The sequence below is a fragment of the Eptesicus fuscus genome, chromosome 17, assembly GCF_027574615.1.
Source record: "Eptesicus fuscus isolate TK198812 chromosome 17, DD_ASM_mEF_20220401, whole genome shotgun sequence".
NCBI lineage: Eukaryota > Metazoa > Chordata > Mammalia > Chiroptera > Vespertilionidae > Eptesicus > Eptesicus fuscus.
The window spans coordinates 27,160,919-27,181,000 of record NC_072489.1 but is presented as its reverse complement, the minus strand read 5'-3'; the positions used below and the strand labels follow the sequence as shown (position 1 = coordinate 27,181,000).

The window sequence follows — 20,082 nt, the reverse complement described above, 5'->3', positions numbered from 1 at the left end:
CAATAAAGTGAGACCAACACCATGTACAAAATGTAATCTTTTAAAGTAACCAAAGTAGACTTTATCCAGCAGGTAAACGAGCCTGGGTCACAGAGTCAACGGAAAATACAGCTTCAGGATTATTTTCTTTGCATGAGGGGAGTCAAGGGCGGTGGGATGTCAGAGTAAGTCGGACGCATTTTGTGCTGTGAAGCTGGGAATAGGCTAATGCACACATGCTCCTCAGAATGTTAAACAGTTCTTACCGGAAGCAATGAGAAAAGATCTGGAAAGCCTCATAGAACTCCTATACAACCTAGTGAGATTCTGTGCGGACCACATGTTTGGCCAAGCTTTGAAGTATGATTCACGGCCATTTTTTAAAGAAACCACATTCTAAGGCATTTGCCCGTGAAGGACCCTTTTCCTGTGTTTGACTAACAGCATGATAGCGAGTACTTGGCAGGCAAGAAAAAACTCAAGTAAGGCATCATTTTGTAGTAGGGAAACTTATGTCCAATTACGTTTCATTTTGGAGTAATCATGCACAGTGCTAACCAATAACTCTGAACACCCAAAGCTGTCTTTGCCTGTGGATAACTTACTAGGCGTGTGGCTCTAGCAGGTACTCACCTGCTGTGCGCCTCAATGTCCCCATCTGTGAAATGAGATGGTTGGCCTAGATGATTTCTGAGGGCCCTTTCAAAGCTACCCATTCTATCCTTCTCCATCAGTGTCGGTCTCAAGACGGCAGCTGTCTTTAGCCTGGGCTGGCTCAGCCACCGATTTTTAGAGCTAGAAGCAGTGAGACAAATCATCTAAACCCACCATTTCATTTTAGAGCTGAAGGAACACAGGATCTTAAGGAGAAAGTAGGATTTGGGGTAAACGATGCTATGGTTTGGGAACCTACCTCCTTTGCCAAGAATTCTTGGGAGTAGCAGAGTAAGGGGCAGCTTCATGAGTCAGAGTATGAGGACACAGAGAAGAGAAAGAGAGCAGGACAAACGGGTTGAAAATGGACATGAATCTCGGCTTCTGTGGGCACCAGCTATCCACTTACTGCCCGCTTCAGCAAACTGAGGCTTCCTGGGGGTGAAACTTGGGATTGCTTTACCAATTTCCTCTCCTAATTCATTTGCATGACATGGGCCACACAGGAGGCTCCAGCTCAGCAGCCTAGACGTGGGTGTTTCATTACGCGGACTGGCAGCGCTGTAGGAGTCCGTGTTATTTAGCCCCCAAAGAGCAGGGTTTCCGGACTTGTTTCTTCAGCTTTAAAAAATCTCAACTTTTCAGCATTGCTGGGGAGTTCTGATGGACATTAAGGGGCAGAGAAGTTAGAGGGAATGGTGTTATTTATGATTACGATGAACTGCCCATTAAATTCTTTATCAGACTTGCCCTTCTACCTCCTGCTCATTTATTTTCACAACCTATACATTTAGAGCCGAACACAGACGCCAGTTCTGCCAATTCAGGCAGAAGGAGATTTCAGGTGCTTCTGACATTGTCCGGATGCCGAGCCCTCAGATCTGGGCGAGTATATGCTAAGTCTATAGGCTAAGTCAGACATTCGTGCTTGAATCACGACAGCAGCCCAGGGGCGCATTGCTCTCACTATGCTGGTCTCTATCTGTAATGCTCTCCCCTATTCCCATCCTAAGAATATCCCGTTGCTTTTTTTATTCAGTGTTCATGCAATAGGCATCCGCTCATCCATCGCCACACATCAAATTCTCAGGCTAACCTGAGCCCCTTCTGCCTGCTTTTTTTCTGGGAGCATCGATGGATATAGCTGATTTGTAAACATACTCATTTGAAAGACTGCCCTGTAATTAAGTCAGTGCAGTGGACTGCCAGATTCTTTACTTCTCTTCAGTAGCTCTCCTTCTCATTACAGGTTAATTAACCTCAGACCAAGGGTTCTTATTATGTTCCCAAAATAAATACAGAGCTCCTTTAATGGATAAACTTAGTGCGTATAAATTTAGCCAACTCATCTGAATTCACAGCCCTTCCTGCCTCTGTGTCTTCAGTGGTCAGATACTGACCTCCACCAAAATAGCAGAAAAGAGAGGGCGCAGCTGAGAGATGGCTCCCCGCACTATCGGATTTCTGCCTCATGGTAGCCTTTTTCCATTTAAAGAGAGGTATGATGCTGGCTGGGGTGAAGGGAGAGGTGGGGGGAAGGGGTGCTGATGAGAACGTTAGCCTCACCACTGTACTCAGCCACAGAATTCTGAAAGGTTTTAATGGGTTTTTTTCAATCTACTTTGAAAAGTTTTAGTCTAACTACCATATAATCATCATTTCTACGAGAAAATATATTCCAAACACCTGACTTGAAAAACAAATTTTGGGGTGGAGGGGATGAATGAAAAGGGGGGAGGGATTACGGTGTACAAATTGCCAGTTATGAAAAACAGTCACAGGGATGTAAAGTACAGCATAGTCAATGATGTTATAATAACTATGCATGCTGTAAGATGGGTACCAGATTTAACAGGTGATCACTTCATAAGTTATACAAATGTCTAGACACTATGTCATACACATGAAGCTAATATACTGTGTATGTCAACTGTAATTGCAAAAACAATGTTTTAATTAAAAGAATAATTTTGGAAAGCAGCCTATTACAACAAATCTGAGATAATAAAGAGAGAACCCTGGCTGGTGTGGCTCAGTTGGTTAGAGCATCATCCTGAGCACCTAAGCGTTGTGGGTTCGATTCCCAGTCAGGGCACAAACCCAGGTTGCAGGTTCGATACCAGTTAGGTTGCGTATGGAAGGCAACCAATTGATATTTCTCTCACACACTGATGTTTCTCTTTATCTCTCCCCCTTCCTCTCTCTCTAGAATCAATGAAACACATATCCTCGAGTGAGGATAAAAATAAATAAGTAAATAAATAAAAATAAAAGAGAGGGGAAAGCCCATGGAAGGGTTACCATATGAACTGAACTCAGACACACAGATTGTGACAACGTAAGTAAAAAGCACTTAGGATGATGATGATATAAGGAGTGTACCTGATGTTTTAAATAAAGAAATAGCAGAGCACTCTCTAGGACCTACATTAACCTAATTCATAATTGGCTATATATATATATATATATATATATATTTTTTTTTAACAGAAAGAGGTAACTACTAAGAAAACAACTGGGTGATGGGGATTAGCACAATAATCTCCCCAAACCTTCCAGGTTAGGTAGTATCTGACGGCCATTAAAAGTTCAGCCCAATTTCCTATCAACTTATTATGTAATATCATAGATGTCCAGAGCGGTGACTGTGGAGGTTTATCAGAATCATCTGGGAAAATAAAAAGCACAACATTAAGAAAACAACTAAATTAAAGTCAGAAAAAATGAACAGTTTTCGCAATGGACTGAATGTTTGTGCCCCCCCAATTCATATGCTGAAGCCTAAATGCCCAGTGTGATGGCTTAGAAGTGGGGCCTCTGGAAGGTCATTAGGTTTAGTTGGTATCATGAGGGTGGCCCCCATTATGGGATTTCTAATGAGCTTTCTAAGAGGCATGAGAGACTTTGCAGCGTGCTGTCCCCTCTCACGTGAGGACGTAAGGAGAAGCAGGCAGTCCGCAACCCTGAAGATGCCCCTCACTAGAACGCCATCAGGCTGGCACTGATCTGAGACGTCAGGACTCCAGAACTGTGAGACACAAGTGTCCGTTCTTTATGAACCAGTCTGCGTTCTGTGGTACAGCAGCCCAAGTGGGCTAAGACAGTTACGTTTCTAGTAGAGACAGTAAAAGATCTTAGTTCATTCCATCCTACTTTTGCCAATACATATGAGCTAATCAAGGTTTCACGCATTGAGTCCTCACTTAATGTTGTTGATGGGTTCTGTGACTTTTAATCAAAACAATGTAGGCTAATAGGTATAAACAAGAGTTAAGTTCCTATGGCATCTCATTAACATTATAAAGGTCCGACGGTCATCGAGGACCTGCTGTACACAGGAAAGAAGTGACGAACAAGACTCATGAGGGAGCTATTGAAACAGATCATGTGCAACTGACACGAAAAGAGCTGAGAACAATGCACCATGGTCCTTGGTCCCTGGCAAAGCCTTCACACATTAAAGCAACAGAGGCAAGTAAAGCAAACCTTAAACACGGCCTCGGTTGGCGTATGTTCAGGCAATCAGTGGAAGTTTGCTCAGCACTGGCAATTCTCCTAGGCTAGAAAAACATCTGACCCTTACCTTCTGGCAAAAAAAAATTTTTTTTAAAGAAATCAAGCAGCCAATTTGTGTTACAGATGAGGTAAGACAGGTGTTCCTAGACCACAGAGCCCCTGAGGTAGCTATTGGATTAATCAAGCCGAGGCTGGTTCAGAATTAAAAACAAGTTCTAGGTCATCCCAGTGCTGAGCACAGGAAGAGCCAATGGAAGTCTGTCAGTGAAGAACAGGAGAAAAGGAAAGAAAGGATGGTCACGTTCAAGTGTAGGAGGCCGAAAATTACAATTGAAAAGAAATTTATCTACGCACCTCAGAAATATACTGACAGAGGGAAAAAACATGCAAAAACATCATAAAGAACTACTTATACAGCAAGATAAATAGGGCTGTCTTTTGGATGAAAGTTATATTGGTGATAATTTATATTCCTACTTTTTCCTACCCCCGCCCACTTTTTAAAAGAAATTTACTATTTTTAACAAAAGAAAATACTTAAAAGATATCTAATCCTAAAAAAATGACAATTTCCTAATATAATTTAGTAGTAAAACCCCTAATTTAGGATGTTCATTTACATATATAAAATACAGAATAAGCCCACATACTCTCAAAGGATAAATGACAGCTTTCTGGAAGACTCTTGAGAATTTCCCACATTGCCCAGAGTTAAACTTCTTTACCATAGCTTACAACTGTTTTCTTCTCAAAAATTATGTTCCTATAAAAATTAGATTTGTTCTTTGAAATAGATATGACTTCAGGATAACATTAATATCCCATTAACATTAATATGTGAAAATGACACTATTTCATAGTTTATCAGCTCAATAAATTTTGCTTTAGTTCAGTGATGTTGAAAAATGAAGGCCTTTATGAATTCCCCACACTTAAAATTACTCAGATTTATTCAGTTTTCATCACAGTGTTAAACAGATTTGATACTAGGTTTATAATTCTAGGGGGCACTTTTACCGAATAATTACCATTGATGGAAAGCAGGTTTCCGCATCTTGGATGGACATCCTTTCACCACATCAAGGAAAAGTCCTTGGAAAGAAGTCACCGAGTGTGGATTACAAATACACTATTACATCAGGGGCTGCTCTCTGTCCATTACCTAAAATGAGCTTCCTTCACAAAATAACACTAGGGAAACTCTTCTTAATGTGCTTTATCTAAAAGGAAAGCTCTTGGATAAAAGAAATCATTTCTTTCTAATCATGACCATACCCATCCCACTTCTTTACATAGAGTTGTTAGATTTATGACTAACTTTCATTCACTAGCCATAGTTCAGCGAAGGGGGAATGCCTCTTCTAAATCATCAACCAAATTCTTATCTTGGTCATAAAGAAACAGACTTCGCTGATTTCGAAATTACAAGCAACTAGGAAGTCTGGGTTTAGTATCTCTGGGTTTTATCACCCGTGCTGCAGCACACCAATGTCCTCCAACTGAACAGGCAGTCTCCACCCACAGTGCTTTACCAGAAATGCACTGTCGGATCATGATGAGCTTCCTTTTTACAAAGGAAACACGTTTAATATTTTCCCGGCCGTCGTGTAACATCATCTGTAGAAATCGGTCCACGTGGCAAGTGTTATCTGATGCTTCAAAATACAGTCTGACAAAATGGAATACAGTGAGTCTTTGTACTTCATTGAAATGACGTCCAGGGAAGGAATTCTAGGGATTGTGGGCGGTGGGGGGGGGGGGGGGGGTCGGGGGGTGGAGGTGTTGGTGGTGGTGATGGTGGTAACCACATCATGTAGAGATACTTGTCAGTGTCCCTGACAGAGCTCAGAGTCTACTTTCAAAGGTCTGGAGTTGGGACCCCTCGGTTGGCTTCATGAACTCCCGACAGCTCCTGGATTACAAAGCAAATCCACCGCAAAGCGAGCCTGCTGGAGCTTCGGATACTGCCCAGTGCCCCCAGTTTACCTACTTCCCGGGCACCAAATCCCACTAACTTCTCAGCTCTGCGCTGAGGCGTTTCCCCTTTCAAACAAACGGCAGGCAGAAAGCTTGTACCCAAGCTTCTCAAGTGGCCCAAACACCCTCAAGGATTTGCTACAATCAAATTCCCACCGAGCGGACTTTGGGGTTGACTATGATCATGTCTGGCTGTGCCCCAATGCAGTGCATCTGAATGTGCACACACAGGTTATTACATTTAAAAAAAAAAAAATTAAAAGCAGGGCAGCAAATTATAATACACTGTTGTTAAAGAAAGGAGGAAGAAGAGGAGGAGGAGGAGAATGAAGAACAAATATAAATAGCAGTTGTTTGGGGAGGCTTGTAGTCTAGGTAATGTTTTATCATTTTTGTACTTCCATGTTTTTCAAAGTTTCTTGAAAGAGCAAAAGATTACTTTTAAAATGCAAATGTTTAATAATAAAGATTCCAAGACTTCCATAATTTGAGATCAGTATTTGAAATCAAATTTCAAAGCAAGCATAGTGCTCATTAAATTTCATGCCCTTAATGCAAGTGAAAGCTCAAGGAAAACACACACACACACACACACACACACACACACACACACACAAAAGGCACACAGACACCAGCAGGTGCTGCCCAGAGCTATTACAACAGATTTCTCCGACTGCCAGGGGCTACAAGGGCAGCTGTTAGCATGAATAAAATGCCTGAAAACCCAGTATGGTCACACCACCCATGAATTTAACTTTGTTCCACAACAACAAGAACAGAAAATCAACCAAGGACACAAATCTGAACATGAGCCACTGGCCACTCAATTCACAGCTCAGTCACCAGGACATACAGATTATCTGTGGAACTCACTGGAGTCAGTCGCTGCAGCTACTAAAATAAATAGCATCTGCCTTGTATGTAGATTGATGGTGATGTCTGTTTGGTTTGTATTTTGAACAAATTACCTCCCAGACAAGTAAGGCAGAGCCCACCTGGTAGCCGTCACTAAGAACACTGTTCTAAGAACTAGAAACCTAAAACTTTCCTTTCTTCCTCATAGAACTTAAAATATACCATGTTTCCTTTTAGAGGGGGAAAAAACAAAAAACAAAACATAAATCTTGTCCTGAGGATTGCAAGTCATTATTGGAAGCCCCAGCCTCTACGACTTGGTGAGAGACATTGGGCCAGTGGGTGTCGCCCCTGCAATGCCCCCGGAAGCCAGAGTCTTGCCAAGCCTCCGTAGTTGGCCGATGTTGTCTGCTGGCTAAAGGTAATCAATCACTGGGCTCCTGCCAGCAGAGGCCTGCATGAGCCTTGGTGCAGCTCCATGGCAGCCTTCTGCATGACCCTCACTATGTAGGCAAGCTCGTGCCCTCAGAGACCCCATACACAGACTGCCAAAACCTCCCCCGCTTTCCTTGTCTGGCAACAAAGAGAAGGGATTCAACTTCAAATCTTCTTCCCGAGTTCTTTTCTCTGTTCTCAGCCTCTCTACTCCATGCAGTAACGGCACGCACTTTTTACTGCATTCTCCTCTTCCATTTCTGTCTCCTCTCACATCCCTGCTTCCCTGCAACAAGCTGGACTTAGCTCTACCCAGCCCGTGTGTATCAATTAACAAACAGTCAAACCCAGTGCCAAGGAGCTTCAGGTCCTCCTGAGCTGGTATGGGGAACGGGGTTGCAATGGGAACGCTGCTCCTCTCCACAACAACACCGCACAGAGCATCATCGCTCGTCATGGTCCACAGGTTCACTGGCCTCCCTAGACCGGGCTCCGTGAGGCCGGGGACCTTTCCCAGCCGTTTGTGGCAGATGGCAGGCACGTAACCAAGGTGCTGAATTAATGCAGGATGTGTGCCATACAGGTGCACTGACCGCAGCATGGACAAAGAGAACATCAAAGTGGTGGGGTCACAGGTGACATCTGAGCACAGAGATTCATAAATTAACAGATAACCAGGTGAAGGAAGGTGGTGAGACATTTGAGGCTCAGCTACTATGCATGCACATTTATATAATATGTCCTCTACCATAGACATGAGGTGGAATCTTTCATTATTAATGGCAGCAGCTACAATTTTTGGAGCACTGACTAGACGTGAGTCACCAGGGACATGGTGGTGAGGTCAACATTGTGCCTTCCCTCCTCTACCTTCCAGGGAATTTAGAGGGAAGACACCATTTGTTTAACTGTTTGCTAATTACTATTTGTGTACCAAGTGCTACAAGAGAAGGACTGAATGTTAGGAAGTACTTCACAGCACAGACCCCTGAGTGCCTGGGGGAGGGGCGCCAGTCAGAAGAACGAGGATGGGAGCGAGGATGGGAGCGGGAGGGAGAACGGAGCCCAGGCAGAGGAAACAGGTCCGCGGAGATCTAGCGCAGGAAAGCACTGGGCACATCAGAGCATGTTTTTCAAACTGCAGGTCACAACCCATCACTGGATTGTGAAATCAGTGGAGTCAGTTGTGACCTACATTTTGCTAAACATGAAATAAGGTTGAATGGAAAATCAGCGCAAAGCACATACGGTTGTTTGATGAAACTTGTCCCGGTCACATATACAGTTACAACAGCAGCAGTGCACCGGGTTGCCACGTAAACTTATTTCTGGCTGTGTAGTCTACACTGCAACCACTGTGCAATACGCCTGGAGAGTGAGGAGCGGCGCAATGGAAGATTAATCCTCCTCACCAGCCTACAGGTTCGGTATTATGTCTGCTTCACAACAGAGACCAAACTGCCTGCCTGAGATCGCCCAGCTTATCCAGATGGAAGGAAGCTTTGAAGATAGAGAAGAATCTCCCAACTACACAGGCTAAAGTACTGTCAGTACACATGGGTGCTCATGAGTGGAATTACCATTCCAATTCTAAATCCAACCTTCAGATATGGGTATCTGTGCTTTGGAAGGAAAGGACCTCTCGGACAAGAAAACATACCCAAAATGACAGGGTTAACTGAGAAAACAACCCGAGGGTGTCTGGTACCTGGCAGGCAACCCTGCTCGTCACGTTAAGTGTTTGCCGGACTGCACCGCCAATTCTCCACTAACTGATTCCGGCATTTTTCTATTGTACTGCCTAATAAAGGGTTAAGTATGCAGTCCACCTGTTTCTGGCTGCTGTTTTCTTCTTTCCCGTAAGATAATTTCCTGAGCCAAGTGCACAGAAGGCCCTCACATCTGCTGAGCTGAACTTCATTTAATAAAATAAATGAATGCATGCCTTTTAATGCTAGTTACCCTTCTCCAGAGAAGAAGAAAAATCCTTCCTAGTTGGCAGAAATCATTCAGATCAAGATTTGTTGACACAGAGAATATTCCAAGTTCTAAATGTTCTTACCTAGGAAAATGTGAATACCAAATAAGCGACTAACAGGGATCACATATTGGAACAAAAGTCTTTAAATCAGGGCCACCACCGGTGTTTGTTACGAGCCCCAGGAGCACTGACGTCCTGCTGACTAGATTAATCCAGTTCGTTAGACTAATACTAACTATCAGTGCAGCAAAGGCCTCATACTCTCACGTTATTCTGAACATGCTTTTCTACATTGTTTTCAGGATGCTAAATAAATGCCCAAAAGGTAGCTAAAATAAATGATTAAGAACTCCTGAGCCGTGCATCTTGAGGAGCACCTCCTGTTCCCCGTCTGGGTTTCCATTTCCGAAAAAGCAGTGTAAGCAGGTTAGGCCACTTACAAGCCAACTCGGTCTATCATCAACTGGCAAGTCACACGATGCCACCTCCACTGCTTCTTCAGAGGAGAGGGGAGCAGGAGGCTGTCGTCCCAAAGCCTGGGAGGAGACCGGATGCCCCTGCCTCTGGGTTTTCTCATGATTTCCCCACTGTCTCTTGTCTCCGCCAGGGTCTGGAGACAAAGACAGTCCTCCCCCAATTCACAGGACTTTAGTTTTCCAGGTCTAAAATTCTGTGGATTCACATATTGCAAAACGCCAACAGAACAGACCATTTATAGCACAGAGACCCTGATGATGAAGCTTAACATTCCCTACCTGAAGAATGAAAGGATCCCAGACTCCGGGTCTCAGAGGAGAATGTATCTGACTAATTAAGTGTCCATGCAGAAGGCCTGACTTGTGGAGAGAAACTTACAATGAGGGCCTTCTGCCTTGTGAGCTAACTGGGGCCTACTTTCCAAAAAAGCCCAAGACGGAGTCTCAAACTCTGTTACGTTCTGCTTTACAGGGAGTGGGCAGGTGCCTACTTAAAAGCCATTACACATCCCAGCTACACCTTTAAAACAAACATGTTATGGCCAACACAAATCCCTGGTAGAAGGCCTTCCAATATTCCTTCCGCACATGCAACCCATTAGGTTCAAAATATGAATTAGTTATAAATTAACAGCAGCATCCAACTCATGTGGAGTGCTACATAGCAGGCATTTTGTGAATCACATCGCTCTCATTCATGGCATCTAACATAAGTTTGCTACCATTGCCATCTTATAGATAAGGAACCTGAGGCTCAAAAGTGAACTGACTGGGACAATGGGATAGCCACACACAAGAGAATGAATTTGGACCCCTACCTCACACTACACATAAAAATTAACTCAAATGGATCAAAACCTAAACATAAGAGCCAAAAGTATCAAACTCTTAAAAGAAAACATAGGGATAAATCTTCATGATCTCCGATTTGGCAATCGATTCTAAGATATGACACCAAAAGCAAAAGCAACAAAAGGAAGAAATGGATAAATTGGACTTCACCAGAATTAAAAATGTCCATGCTTCAAAGCACTTGATCAAGAAAGTGAAAAACACACACAGAATAGGAGAAAATATTTTCAAATGATATATCTGATAAGGCACTTGTATCTAGAATATAAGGAACTCTTAAGAATCTTACCTTATAATAGACAAATATGCAAATTGACCGCACCTTTGCTACGCCCACCAACCAAGCCACGCCCACCAGGAAACCATTGCAGGGACTTTGGGGTGTGGCGGAGCCCAAGGCCGGGAAAGCCTCGGGCAGAGGCTTTCCCGGCCTTGGGCACCAGCGGGGAGCCTGCATGGATCGCAGGAAACCACTGGGGGTCGGCTCCTGTGATCCGTAGCAGGGACGCTGGGTGTGGCAGAGCCCAAGGCCGGGAAAGCCGCCTGAGGCTTTCCCGGCCTTGGGCACCAGCGGGGGGGTCGGCTCCTGCGATCCTTAGCAGGGATGTTGGGTGCGGCCGAGCCCAAGGCCACCGCCCGGGGCCAAGCCCCGACCCTAAAAGAAGGCAGAAGGCGGTGGCCACAGCCAAGGCCTGGGTCCCCGGTGCCGGCAGAAAACTGGTGCAGGCAGCCAGGTGAATGAAGGTCTATTGCACGAATCTTCGTGCAAACGGGCTACTAGTTCAATAATAAAAAGATCTCTAAGAGATATTTTTTTCTAAGAAGATACACAAATGGCGGGTTTCAACATCATTAGCCATCAGGGAACTATACACCCACCAGGAGATACCACTTCATGGCACAGCCACTTTGGAAAACAGTCTAGCAATCCCTGCAAAAGGTAAACGGAGATACCACAGCAATTCCACTCCTAGATATGTATCTAAGAAAAATAAAAACAGGTGCCCACACGTAAGATTGTATATGAACGTTCACAGCAGAATTATTTATAACCAAATGGTTGAAACAAAACAAATGAACATCAAATGATGAGTGGATAAACAAAATACGGTATGTCCACACCGTGGAACGTTATATGGCCAGGAAAGGAATGAAGTACTGACACATGCTACAACATGGATGAAAACATTATAGAAGTGAAAGAAGCCAATCACAATCACAACAGACCACGTACTATATGATTCCATGTACATAAAGTCTCCAGAATGGGTAAATATATAGAGACAGACAGTGGAGTGGTTCTTGCTTAAGGGGGAGAGGAGATTGAGTAGCAGCTGAAGGGTACAAGGTTTCTTTCTGAGCTGATGGAAATGGTCTAAAACTGATTGTGATTATGGTTATACAACTTCGAATATGCTGGAAACCACTGGATTATTCATTTTAAACCGGTGATTTGTATGGTATGTGAATTATATCTCAATAAAGATGTTACAATAAAAAAAAAAAGTGAACTAAGATATTAAGCAGAGGAAACAGGTCACACCTGGTCTCTTACAAGCACTGTGCCCAGGCCCTGAACACTACACTGACCTGCCTTCCAAAATGGAAAAGACCACTCCTCAGTCACCTGTCCAAATCCACACTTCTTCCGGCAAAGCGGGTAGGGCATGAGGCACCTCGAAAGTGACCTTCAAATAGCTTCTAGTTTTAATTTGTCAGATACTAACCATTATAAAGCATAGTGTAGTACATGCCTTTGCTCTTCTGGCAATAATGTCTAGTACAGGATACACTATATAACATAGACTACGACATACTGTATATAATATAATACAGATGATAATCCCAAGAGATGACCACAGAGAGGGTCAGATCACATCCAAAGAAACATAAAACAGATTTATTCCCACCGGAGGAAAAAAATAAACATTTCCCCTAAACACTGACTACAATTATTTATAGCGAAACAAAATACGGAGTAAAATCTCCAACCTTTACTCATCCTGAACGTATCCAAAACAAAGAGGGGAAAGTTTTATGATTATGTTCAATTTCTCCATGTTAATTAAAACAGGAACTAGATATCCGGGATCTGAGGTCTATTTCTGGTACAGGTCTTAGCAAAGCACGTATTCCGTTGTGGAAATCCACCTCTTTACTGTTGAGGTCTGAAATAACCTAAAAAGGCACTAAGTCATTAGCTCAGAGAGAATGTGTGCCTTGGGCCTCATTTTAAAGGGGTTCAGTTAGTGAAATCACTAAAGAGGCTTAAGGGGGTGCAGCAAGCCATCGCCTCTCTCAGGGACTCTGGGATGAGACTGCCCTTCTCTCTCTGACACTAGGCTACTACCTCCCCCTTGTGGCCACCCTGGGGGTTACAGCCTTCATCCCAAGATCTTAGGAGCCTGTGAACAAGTACAAGAGCAAAGCCGGTTCCATTATTGACCACCGTCACTGTGAAGGCCATGGCCACGTGGTTCTCACAATACCAACTACTGTGAGAATGTCATCTGGTTAATTCTTTATTCACGAGTACCACTAACAAGTACTTGGTGTATCAGGGACTTAACGAGAATCTTCAAAGCTTTAACTTGAATAGAACTAACTGGCTATTGCCTACCCTGAGAATTAAACAGGTGAACTTTAGAACAAAATGTTTTTAAACTGGGGGGGGGGGGGGGGGAGGAGCCTTCTAAATTTAGATATTGCACCTGAATTCTGAAGATAAGTGGTAAAAATAGATTACTCTGAATATGTATAAAATAGCAAAACCTTGGGAATGGAACTTTTTTTTTTTCCCTTTTATCTGAAAGGGATAGAGAAAGTATTTTTAGGGCCATTATTCATAGTCTTGGAAAACCCAGTCACATTCTTCCCTTTCACATATAGGTAGGGTCAAGAATAACACGCAAAGTCACCTAGGTAAGTTTCAAACAAACCCTGACTTCTTCTCAAACCTCGCGTTCCCATCACCATTCATTCGCAGGCGTAATGAAGAAGCTAGTGTGGTTCTGAGGGTGACTTAAGAACCAGTCAGCATGGATACACAGAGAGCCTGGAGATGGGTTAACTTTGCGTGAAAGGGTTAGACAAGTCATCAAACTGGCAATCGGGATCCAAATTACAAAGAGCTGGAAGGTGTGCATCAATATACTGAATTTGATATGGAAACCAGATAACAGACACTGTGATCAGCCTCTTATGTGTCTCAGGGGAAATAAAATTTCAGGACACTACAGTGGGGGAAAGCATGAAGGAGGATGTAGGCCAGGGACTGACAGGTAACTTTGTCTGACACACGAACCTGTGTGGACCAATCACCGCTGCCCACAGTTCTACGTGCTGGAGCCTAAGAGCCAGTCTGGACTCCTCAGGCAAGGGCTCAACCAAATACCAACGTCTGCCCAGGGCAATGGACAAAGGGATTATGCACTGTTCCTGTCTTCCTTTTGCACCTTTCTAAGCTTAGCATTCCTGAATTTAGTTTGTCCTTCTTCTCTAATGGAAAACTTGGGCCCAGAGAAATGAAGTTAATTCAAGGTCATACAACTAGTTAGTGGCTGAATCAGGTGTGCAACCGAGTCTCTGATTCCATATCTGAATCCACAAATCTAGGCGGGAGAAGACAGAGTTCATATATGGTTGCTAGTAATTAAAAAACAAAAAACAAAAGGCTAACGTTTGTTCTGAAAAACCCTTGAAATAGAAGCAACACTTGCCTTGGGAACTTTCACAGAAACTATCCTGCGGTTAAAAACACAATCTTCCCCCTTTGCAAATAGGAACCTAACGTTTCCTGCCTATCAATCAGAACAACACAACACTTCTCCTCCAGGTTTCTTCACTGGGGTTAGAGAAAGAGAAAGTGTGCGTGAGAGTGAGCAGGTGCTGTGCAGACCTTCAGAAATGAAGTCTCCCCCATGGGAAGGCAGAGCTGAGAAATGTTCTTCCCTGATAGTCCTCAGGGCACCCTCAGGCTTGAAAGAACAGTGGGTGATGTGAGGGGGGATGTGTAGCGAGAGCTTTCGATGCTTACCTGCTCTAAGGTCAGCTGCTTAGAAATGGTATCGTTCTCCAGCTTCTTAATTTTCTTCATCAGTTTGTTGACCTGGAATTCCTGCTCCTGCTCGAGGTGCTGTTCCAGTTCGGCTTTCTCATGCTGCAGCTGGAAAGTGGAAAACACACAGATGCTGTGGAAACCCCGGCTCCAGAGGAGGTTCCACTGAGACATCACCGCAAGAGCCTGCTCACCTCTGCTCGTACATGCCAACGTGTGCCTAGTAACTGCTCCTCGCTGGTCCGCTAACTCAGAACCAGCAATTACACTGCACACACACACAGGCGCTCGATCTTAACCAAAGGCCGGGAGATGAAAGGACAAATACATCATGAGCATCAAACCACGATTACATGGATTTCAATTTTTAAAAACGTTAAGTGGTTGCCTCTGTAGAGAGGAACTGGGAGGCTAGGGAATGAGGTAAGGAAGGAAACTTACTTTTTAACATATAACCATAGGCATAAAAATTAAAAAAGAAATTTTGTACTGTCAGTAAATGAATTACACAGCTTGCTCCGAGTTATACAATGTGTGTAGAGAGGAAATAAATGTTACAATCACAACACATACTTACTAAATTATTCTGAACGCTATTTCCCAATGTACTGGAGAACATGCTTTGGCAAAAATAATTCATTATCTTTCTATAATGAGATCATACATCACACCTCCTACCATCTTTCTTAAAAATCAAGCGGGGGAAAGCCTCTTATGTATGCAATTAAATAAGTTGGAAGAGGAAATACAAAAAAATATAAATATACTCCAACCTTCAAAAAGGAATAACAGAAACCCAGTGGACACAAGACAAGTGGGGTTCTCAACAGCAACCATGCGCTCTTTGGACATTCTCAAGTGGGGGGAGGGGTGGGGTGGCTGATCCATGGCAGGGATTGGAAGAAACAATGGGCAAGGGCCCGCTGCTTTCAGAACCCAGGGGAGATTAAGTAAAAGCTATTGAAACACATCCCGTTTTATTTGGTTTAAGTTGACACTGCTCCCTCGTTTTCCCTTCAAATGCATTTCTTTGCACAGACGCGGTATCCCAGGCCTTCACAAGCGTTAGGCAGGCATTGATCACCCCACTTTTTATGTCACAAAAAGGTTCCTGGGCGAAGGCAATTCAGCTAGAAAGCAGCAGAACCTGGAACCGAAACCCCACTCTGAACACCAAACGTGTGCTCTCCCACTGGATCCTGAGCAAACCTAAGATGGTCGACTCTAGACTCTCCCACCCACTCATGCCTAGTGCACCCTTGGCCTGGAAAGTCAAACAATGAAGCACAGACAATGACGCCCCGCAGGCTCGCCCAGGGGGTGCCCTGTCTCTTTGTAAACCCTGCAGAGGGTGCGATGGACAACAGAGCAGGCTCACCAGGACCTGATCAGCCTCTGAATGGCTACCTGACCCTGCCACCTCGGGCGATTTCCACTGCTCTGAACGCACAGATTTGGTTAAAAAAAAAAAAGGTTAAAATCCAACATCATCTTCTAACACTGCAAATGTTGACTGAACAGATGCTGTTTTTCCTCCAACTGTTTTTGATATGCAACTAAAAAAAAAAAAAAGAAAAAAAAAAAAAGAAAAAGCTGGTCAACCTTGCAGGGACCCAGAAAAAAGCAGATGTGAGGAGGTGCTTACAGTGACAAGTCTATTTTTAGCTAGCTCTTTACAACTCAGGTTCTGCAAGATCAAGCAGTAATTAAAAGAACTGAGAATGGACAGAGAACAAGAAGAGTTCCTGGCATTTCAGACACAAAAGGTCCAAATGGGAAAAATATGACTTATGAGGAGAAAAAAAAAACACACAACCCCAGCAAAATGGGTACATCTATCTGTGGATACTATGCTATAGTTGAGGTATTATCCTTAACCTAAAATAGTTTATCAACACTAAGCTTAAATGATATCTACTGGTTTTAGAAAAATGCACTTTACAACCTTTAAACCATTTGCTAAAGCTTTTTTGTTAAAGCTGTGTTTTCCTCCAATGTTTTCAACTGCTGCTATTTTTATGTGAAAGAACCCCCCTCATCCTTTTTTTAAGGTCAGGCTTTGGTCCTGAGGGAAATTAACACAATAAAGGATGCAATCTAAAGTTGGAAAATCTCTTCCCCAACACTATTAATCTTAAAAAAGAGAAGGTTCTCCTTGGCTTACTGGAAAATATTCATATTGGGACAGATGGTGTAATTCTACCAATATCTGATTAATAAATCTGTAAAAGCTCTCCATTTTAAGAGGTTTTTCCCCTCTCAAAAGCTATACCCCAAGGAAACTTTGACGGTAAAGCTGTCGTTACCAGAACTCAAGTTAGGTCCCTGGGTTATACTAACCCATTTGGAAAAGATCAAGCCACCCTGAGATCTGTTTGCCAAAAACTCAGTTTTCATCTTCCCCAAAAGACAGATGAAACGAACAGCTTTGCTGCCTGCTGTGTTCTGCCATCTCTCAGGTGACATGCAATGCAAAAGCAGGGCATAAAGTTTCTGAACAGAACCCTGGGAACAGAAAATATGCTTCTTCCTTGAAACAAAGAATCCAGCAATAAAAAGAGAGAGAGAGAAATAAAGAAACAACCCCTCTCTCCCCCCCCGCCCCCCCAAAAAAATCCACGAGATGAGAGATAAGATGAACAAGAAGGGGGAAGGAATCTTGAGGAAACTAATAACCATAGAGTTTGCCTCATTACAGTTTGCATGAGAAAAATTCAGAAATTATTTGTGTTTTAAATAGATACCATGCAAATTCAAACCATTTGGCCCCATAGGGCTTAAACCAATATCCTGAATTCACCTATTTTAAAGCTGTAGCTCATGACACTACAAACAAAAACCCTAAAAGGAAGCCTGGTTGAGGCTGGCCCAAGACTAACTATCAGAAACAAACTCCTGTTTCATCTCAGAGTAGCATTTTCAATATGGGCATAAAACTCAAGGCATGATTTTCAATTTCTAATCAAAGTCTTAATGCTTTTATGAGCAATTTTAAATCTTTCAAGAAGGTCAAAACATCCTGAACTAGAACAAAAAGAATTCAAACTAAGAAGTACATAGTCAAGCAAATTCTATTAATGTGTTTAAAATATAGCTCATGTGTTTGCCTTAAATATACCTAAAGCAAAATGCCTGCTTAGGTATATTAAGTTTTTTTTCCTTCAAAATCAGAACATTCTGTAAATGCACTTTTTATAAAGTAAATCTCAAACATTATGGAATAGTCTTCTGTGTGCAATATATTGTTAACATTAACAAAAAAGGCAGCCCTGTGGAACTGAAATCACATTACATAACAGATGATCCACTGCTGTGCAGTACATTTTCACTGGAATTAGGATTATATAAAGAAAGATTTGTTCCTTAGGAATCAGCACGAAACATCTATTAACATTAACTGAAAAAGCCATAGGCAACGCTACAACTCTAACTCTGTAAAATTCCAAGTACTACTGAAACCTGAGCATTTTCTTATTGTATCCGATTCCATGTGTGGCGTCCCAAAGCAAACTTCCAGCCCATTAACAAACACAAGGATAGTGTTAATTTGACCTAAAACAGGCTAACTGTAAGCATCCATTCAGTTTTCAATAATTGTTGCCATATCATTTGCCAAGGCTTTCTGGTGACCTTTCTGTGATCCAGCCCTCTTATGAGAAGAGAGTCAGGAACTCTTCACTACATTTGTTCCGGGCAAAATTCTCTCTAGCAGGTAGAGGCACTGAAAATCGTCCACCTGAGAGACGCACCATCGGTGCACAGGCAGGTGGGCTGGGCGACGTGTGTTTCCCAGGCTGGGCCTGTTGTTAACCCGGCCCAGGCCAAGGGAGGCGAGCCTTCCGGCCACCACCCTCAGGACCCAGCTTCCTCAATGCAACTTGGAAATACACTCAAAATGCCCCTGCCTTTGTTTTCACTTGTCAACGCTAATATTTCTCTCTTGTGTACTAACCACAGTCCCACATCCATCTGCTTTGGACTACACAAAGGCCACCGTAAGACAATAGCTACACGAAGTCATTGGACTGTCAACAGTTATCATGTTATGAACAGGAGCTTTGAAGAAAAGAGTTCAAAGAGACTCAGAACACGGAGTCTCTCAAAAACCAACTTTTCACAACGGCTGCACTGAGCAGCCTGAGCAGAAAGTCAGCCTCCCACCTCAAACGGAGAGAACATCTACCACTTAATGCCTCCCATGCCCACACTAATTCCCACCTCCTCCCTCTTCTGTTACTGGAACCATTATTCTCAGTCAACACCTCAGGTCGCATCCGTTACCCAAGTTACCCAATGCCAGTTAAGTCAGCCTCCATAACAGCTGTCAAACACACCCTCTTCTTTCTGAGCTCCTGCCCCAATCTAGTTCAGGTCTTTGGTTCCCCTTCATTGGGCCACTGTCAAAGCCTCCTAACACATCTCCCAGGTCATCTGAGCAGACAAACCCTGTTACTTCAACACCCTGCTCAAAACTCTTCATGGCTTCCTGGGACTTAACTCGTTAGCATGGCGTTCAAGTCCCTCCACGTAGGTGTCCCATACTTTTCTCGTGCTGTTTTCACACTCAGCCCAGCTGACAGTCTGAGGAAGGTTTGTAAACATAAATGCCTTCAGAGTCTAGGCATCTAGCAAACAAAAAAAAAATGAATGGGTCTAAGCACACGGAGTGGCAGCAACTGCCGATAAAGGCAAAGCTGACAAGGTTTTAAAATGAAACCCACCATGCTGGGCAACACTTCTGGCGGCTCCTCTGGTCCAGGGGCGTGCAGATGGCCAGCCCCGCTGGTCACACTGGACCCCTCTAACACAAGCTAGTGCACTCTTCCTGCCCCACCCTCTGGCCACACCGTGCCCTCTGCCTAGAGTCCCTGAGTCTCTCTCTCTCCTTAAACTTTCTGAAACTGGGGAATGGCTCAAAAGACACCTTCCAGTGTCTTCGCACACACCCTAACACAAGGAAGACTCCCCCTCCTTTAAGCTGTGACAAGCACACAGTGGACGTGGTGTACATTCTAATGCCTAGTTCACTGTGTTTTTCACATCCTTTCTATTAGCTACTTCTAAAAGCGGTTAACACTGCAAGGCACTAGATACTACGTACCAAGCACTTTATGTACGTCAATACGCTAAGCCGCCATATACTATGGTAGATACGATCGCCTGTATTTTACAAAGAATGAAACCACAGGTGAGAGAGGTCAGGTAACTTGCCCCAAGTAACACAGCTGGTAAGGGGTAGAATCGGGGTTAAAGCCTAGGTCTCTAGCTTCAAAGCCTTTGCCCTTACCCCTGATGTGTGC

At 43.5% G+C, this 20,082-nt stretch overlaps 1 protein-coding gene across 2 annotated transcripts in view; it reads right to left on the bottom strand.

The window, feature by feature from the left end:
• CCDC6 (coiled-coil domain containing 6) overlaps nt 1-20,082 on the bottom strand; it is a 111,078-nt gene that overhangs the window by 32,277 nt on the left and 58,719 nt on the right. Inside the window, exon 3 of one of the 2 annotated variants that reach the window (XM_008145477.3) lies at nt 14,762-14,890. The exons of the other annotated variant lie outside the window; for it this stretch is intronic. Within the exon in view, the coding sequence (XP_008143699.2) occupies nt 14,762-14,890 (129 nt within the window). The remainder of the gene's footprint in view (nt 1-14,761; nt 14,891-20,082) is intronic. 2 annotated transcript variants of the gene reach the window in all.